General features: G+C 40.0%; 1 protein-coding gene across 1 annotated transcript in view; it reads left to right on the top strand.

The window, feature by feature from the left end:
• The first annotated feature begins 427 nt into the window (after positions 1–427).
• The window catches only part of LOC141602215 (uncharacterized), a 67,414-nt gene continuing 61,378 nt past the window's right edge, over positions 428–6,463 (top strand). The window contains exons 1-3 of the mRNA XM_074422520.1: positions 428–969; positions 1,294–2,150; positions 2,864–3,228. Coding sequence (XP_074278621.1) covers positions 428–969; positions 1,294–2,150; positions 2,864–3,228 — 1,764 coding nt within the window. The remainder of the gene's footprint in view (positions 970–1,293; positions 2,151–2,863; positions 3,229–6,463) is intronic.

Raw genomic sequence — 6,463 nt, 5'->3', positions numbered from 1 at the left:
GCTCAAGAATTATGTGATTTGATCCCCGTATTTGTCACGCCAGAGAAGAAACAGTCAAGGGAATGTTGAAACTGATGGTGAAGGATTAGTCTATGATTTGGATCCGTTGAGTGACGAGGAGTGTTTAGTCTTTGCGTAATTTGCATATGGAAACGGGTTCACCGAGAATGAACAACGGGAGCAAATCTTCCATACTCGGTGCAAGGTAAACCGTAAAATTTGCAATCTTATTATTGATAGTGGGTCGTGTGCTAATGTAGTAGCAAGGGACCTTGTTGATGAACTAAAATTGCAAACTAAAGATCGAGTTAAACCATATAAATTACATTGGCTGAATGGGGAGAATGGGATTCAAGTTAAGAAACAGGCCTTAGTTTCGTTGAGTTTAGGACCCTATACTGATGAGGTGTGGTGCGATATAATTCCTATGAATGCATGCCACATTCTGTTGGGTAGGCCTTGGCAATTCGATAGAAAGGTTGAACATGACGGGAGAGCCAATGTGTATAGCGTGATGAAGGGTAATGTGAGATATAATCTGAAACCTATGTCACCTAATAAGATTAAAGAGTCTAAAACAAAGAAGGGGAGTATGTTTATGGAGGCTCGGGAGGTTGAAGAGGCTTTAGCTCGTGGAAAACGAACTTATGTGCTGCTGGTTCGTGAATTGGGGTCCGTTGGTGTGTGTGATGACCGTGGGGTACAGGAGCTATTAGAAGAGTTCCGGGATGTGTTTCCGGATGAGTTACCGGATGGGTTACCTCCTTTACGTGGTATTGAACACCAAATAGATCTGATTCCAGGGGCGGCATTGCCTAATAAGCCGGCCTATCGTTGTAATCCAGAGGAAGCAAAGGAGTTGCAGAGACAAGTCCAAGAATTGATAGATAGAGGATATGTTCAAGAGAGTTTAAGTCCTTGTGCGGTGCCTGCGTTATTAGTGCCAAAGAAGGAAGGGACTTGGAGAATGTGCATTGATAGTAGAGCGGTGAATAACATTACAATCAAATATCGCTTTCCTATGCCAAGACTTGATGATATGCTTGACGAACTTTCTGGTTCGTGTGTCTTTTCTAAACTGGATTTGAGGAGTGGCTACCATCAAATGAGGATTCGAGAAGGGGATGAGTGGAAGACCGCGTTTAAAACGAAGCAAGGATTATATGAATGGCTTGTGATGCCGTTTGGGTTGTGCAATGCTCCTAGTTCGTTTATGAGGTTGATGAATGAAGTGTTAAGGCCGTTCCTTAACAAATTTGTGGTGGTCTATCTTGACGACATCCTGATTTATAGCAAAGATGAAGAGTCGCACAAACGACATTTGCGAGCTGTGTTTGAAGTGTTGCGAGATCAGAAGCTTTATGGTAAGTTGGAAAAATGTACTTTTATGGTCTCAAGTGTTGTCTTTCTTGGTTATATTGTGGGAAAAGACGGAGTAAGTATGGACCCATCCAAGGTCGACGCTATTCAAGCCTGGCCAATTCCGAAATCAACTACAGAGGTGCGAAGCTTTCATGGTTTAGCATCATTTTATAGACGGTTCATCCAGGGTTTTAGCTCGATTGTGGCTCCAATTACAGAGCTAACCAAGAAGGGAGAGTTCGTGTGGACTAACAGCGCCCAAAAGGCGTTTGAAGAGGTAAAACGCAAGCTATGCTCCGGACCTGTTTTAGCACTACCTGATTTTAATAAATTGTTTGAAGTCGAGTGTGATGCAAGTGGTGTTGGGATTGGTGCCGTGTTATTACAAGAAAAGAGACCTATTGCATATTTCAGCGAGAAATTAAACGGTGCAAGGTTGAACTATTCAACTTATGACAAGGAGTTTTATGCAATCGTGAGAGCATTGGACCATTGGAGTCATTATCTGCGTCCGAAGCCGTTTATTTTACATTCTGATCACGAGGCTCTTAAACACATCCATGGACAGCAAAAGTTAAATCAAAGACATGCCAAATGGGTAGAATTCTTGCAATCATTCACGTTTTCTTCAAAGTACAAGACGGGAAGTTCTAATGTCGTGGCTGATGCATTATCACGAAGGCATTCATTGTTGATTGAGTTGGATGCAAGGATTCTTGGTTTCGAACATATCAAGGAACTGTACAAGTCTGATCCAGAATTTTCAAAAGAAATCATTGATCCAACAGGTTTGTATCTTTTGTTCGGATGGCTATCTTTTCAAAGGTAATCGGCTATGCATTCCGAATGGGTCGATTAGGGAGTTGTTGGTACGAGAAGCTCATGGCGGGGCTATTCTTTGGACACTTTGGAGTTAACAAGACGAGTGACATCCTAAGTGAACATTTCTACTGGCCGAGAATGAATAAGGACGTGCAAGAGATCGTGGCGAAATGTGTGGTATGTCAAAAGGCTAAGAGCACGTTCACCAAGGGCTTGTATACACCTCTGCCCGTGCATGACAGCCATGGAATGAGGTAAGCATGGATTTTATCCTTGGTTTGCCGAGAACTCAAAGGGGTAAGGACTCGATTATGGTGGTAGTTGATCGATTCTCGAAGATGGCGCATTTTATTCCGTGTCACAAGACTGATGATGCAACTAAAGTGGCTGATTTGTACTATAGAGAGATCGTTCGATTACATGGAATACCTCTTACTATTGTTTCAGATCGAGATGTGAAGTTTCTTAGTTACTTATGGAAAACGTTATGGCGTTTGATGGGGACTAAGCTTCTTTTCAAGACATCACACCATCCACAAACAGGATGGTCGGACCGAGGTAACCAACCGTACTCTAGGGAGTCTATTGCGAGGATTGGTTAGTAAAAGCACAAAGGATTGGGATATCAAATTGGCGCATGCTGAATTCGCTTATAATCGTACACCATCAATGACGACAGGACGAGCTCCATTCGAGATTGTCTATGGCGTGAATCCATACCTGCCAATCGATTTAGTGCCCATTCCAAAGAAAGATGTGTTAAGTTTTGAAGCCAAAGAAAGACAAGCTGCATTTCTCCGAGTATGTGAACAAGTTCGAGCTCAAATTGAGAAGGCAAATGCTAAATACAAAGAGAAGGCTAATAAACATCGAAAGCAGCCTGTTTTCAAGGAGGGTGATCTTGTGTGGTTACATTTGAGGAAGGAACGATTTCCATCCAAAAGGAAGAATAAGTTGATGCCACGAGCAGATGGTCCATTCAAGATCCTCGAATGTTATGGTTCTAATGCATACAAGCTGGAGTTGCCGAGTGAATATGGTGGGGTGAGCGCGACATTTAATGTAGGCGACCTATCACCGTATCTAGAAGACGAGGATTTGAGGGCAAATTCTCAAAAAGAAGGAGAGAATGATGCAGGAGCATGTTCGGAACAAGCAAATGAACTTCTTATTAGTCGAAATGTAACTCAACTAGTAAAAGGATTTGAGCTTGGATCGAGTAATGTGTTGATGCTAAAATGGGAAGGCATGGGAGCCGCATAACACGGCTCTGGGCTGCATATCACGGCTCCTAGGATAATTAGGATACACGGTTTCCTAAATCGTGTAGGAATAATAAGTTAGTTAATTACTATTTCTAATAATGTTAGGAAAGCTAGATTTTCCTAATCCTAGTCAAATTAGAATACCCTAAATCTGATTGTATTCTAGTTTTTAGTATTTTAATTACTTTCCTAGTTAGTTTAGGAAAGGAGAATAATTTTCCTAGTTAGTTTAGGAAAGGGAAAGATAGCTTAATTTCCAAGTTAGGGTTTGGGTCGAATTGTGACCTCGTTTAGGAGTATATTAGGCCGTGTATGATCGGAGAAGCATCATCGAATTTTCCAAAGAATAAAATTGTTTACATTTGTGAGCATTACTCGATTAGGTTTGCGAGCTTAATCTTTAGATCTTCCTTGCGAGGTTGATTGCGTGAATCTGCGTTTGACACCTTGCGAGGTTAGGACTAGGAATTCACCATACTATCCAGTTACATTCATAATCACGAAATAATCAGTCCAAACAACACAATTTCCGCTGCAAATTTACCAATTACCACGACATACACAATCTCAGAAATAACAAACTCAACCGAACAGTTCAACGATCTGTTCAATCTCGTTTTTCCATACTGTTTTACATCAATGTGACTTGTTGTGCTAACCTTTTGTCCTTGTTCATTAGTCCTTCTGACTAGGTGCCTTAACAATTGGTCTTTGTTCATTAGTCATTCTGACTCGTTTTGTGAACCATTTGTCCTTGTTCATTAGTCCTTGTGTCTCGTTGTGCTAAACAATTATACTTGTTCATTAGTCCATGTGACTCAGTGTGTGAACCATTTGTCCTTGTTCATTATTCCTTGTGACTTGTTGTGTGAACCATTTGTCCTTGTTCATTAGTCCTTGTGACTCGTTATGTAAACAATTTATCCTTTTTCATTACTCCTCATGAGCCGTTCTGTTAAACAATTGTACTTGTTCATTAGTCCATGTGACTCGTTGTATGAACCATTTGTCCTTGTTCGTTAGTCCTTGTGACTCGTTGTGTAAACCATTTGTCCTTGTTCATTAATCCTTGTGTTAAAACAATTGTACTTGTTAATTAGTCCATGTGGCTCGTTGTGTGAACCATTTGTCCTTGTTCATTAGCCCTTGTGACTCGTTGTGTGAACCATTTGTCCTTGTTTATTAATAAATGTCACTCGTTGTGTGAACCATTTATCCTTGTTCATTAGTCCTTGTGACTCGTTCTATTAAACAATTGTACTTATTCATTAGTCCGCGTGACTCGTTGTGTGAACCATTTGTCCTTGTTCATTAGTCCATGTGACTCGTTGTGTAAACCATTTATCCTTGTTCATTAGTCCTTGTGAGTCTTTGTGTTAAAACAATTGTACTTGTTCATTAGTTTATGTGATTCGTTGTGTGAACCATTTGTCCTTGTTCATTAGTCCTTGTGACTCGTTATGTAAACAATTTATCCTTGTTCATTACTCCTCATGAGCCGTTCATTAAACAATTGTACTTGTTCATTAGTCCATGTGACTCGTTGTATGAACCATTTGTCCTTGTTCGTTAGTCCTTGTGACTCGTTGTGTAAACCATTTGTCCTTGTTCATTAATCCTTGTGTTAAAACAATTGTACTTGTTAATTAGTCCATGTGGCTCGTTGTGTGAACCATTTGTCCTTGTTCATTAGCCCTTGTGACTTGTTGTGTGAACCATTTGTCCCTGTTTATTAATAAATATGACTCGTTGTGTGAACTATTTATCCTTGTTCATTAGTCCTTGTGACTCGTTGTGTTAAACAATTGTACTTATTCATTAGTCCACGTGACTCGTTGTGTGAACCATTTGTCCTTGTTCAATTGTCCATGTGACTCGTTGTGTAAACCGTTTGCCCTTCTTCATTAGTCCTCGTGACTCGTTGTTTAAACCACTTGTCCTTATTCATTAATCCTTGTTACTCGTTGTGTTAAAACAATTGTACTTGTTTGATAGTCCATGTGACTCGTTGTGTGAACCATTTGTCCTTGTTCATTAGCCCTTGTGACTCGTTGTGTGAACCATTTGTCCTTGTTTATTAATAAATGTGACTTGTTGTGCTAACCTTTTGTCCTTGTTCATTAGTCCTTCTGACTAGGTGCCTTAACAATTGGTCCTTGGTCATTAGTCATTGTGACTCGTTTTGTGAACCATTTGTCCTTGTTCATTAGTCCTTGTGTCTCGTTGTGCTAAACAATTATACTTGTTCATTAGTCCATGTGACTCAGTGTGTGAACCATTTGTCCTTGTTCATTATTCCTTGTGACTTGTTGTGTGAACCATTTGTCCTTGTTCATTAGTCCTTGTGACTCGTTATGTAAACAATTTATCCTTGTTCATTACTCCTCATGAGCCGTTCTGTTAAACAATTGTACTTGTTCATTAGTCCATGTGACTCGTTGTATGAACCATTTGTCCTTGTTCGTTAGTCCTTGTGACTCGTTGTGTAAACCATTTGTCCTTGTTCATTAATCCTTGTGTTAAAACAATTGTACTTGTTAATTAGTCCATGTGGCTCGTTGTGTGAACCATTTGTCCTTGTTCATTAGCCCTTGTGACTTGTTGTGTGAACCATTTGTCCCTGTTTATTAATAAATATGACTCGTTGTGTGAACTATTTATCCTTGTTCATTAGTCCTTGTGACTCGTTGTGTTAAACAATTGTACTTATTCATTAGTCCACGTGACTCATTGTGTGAACCATTTGTCCTTGTTCAATTGTCCATGTGACTCGTTGTGTAAACCGTTTGCCCTTCTTCATTAGTCCTCGTGACTCGTTGTTTAAACCATTTGTCCTTATTCATTAATCCTTGTTACTCGTTGTGTTAAAACAATTGTACTTGTTTGATAGTCCATGTGACTCGTTGTGTGAACCATTTGTCCTTGTTCATTAGCCCTTGTGACTCGTTGTGTGAACCATTTGTCCTTGTTTATTAATAAATGTGACTTGTTGTGCTAACCTTTTGTCCTTGTTC

The sequence above is a fragment of the Silene latifolia genome, chromosome 9 (assembly GCF_048544455.1).
Source record: "Silene latifolia isolate original U9 population chromosome 9, ASM4854445v1, whole genome shotgun sequence".
Lineage (NCBI taxonomy): Eukaryota > Viridiplantae > Streptophyta > Magnoliopsida > Caryophyllales > Caryophyllaceae > Silene > Silene latifolia.
Note: the sequence above shows the minus strand (reverse complement) of the source record. Positions and strands in the feature narration are given on the sequence as shown.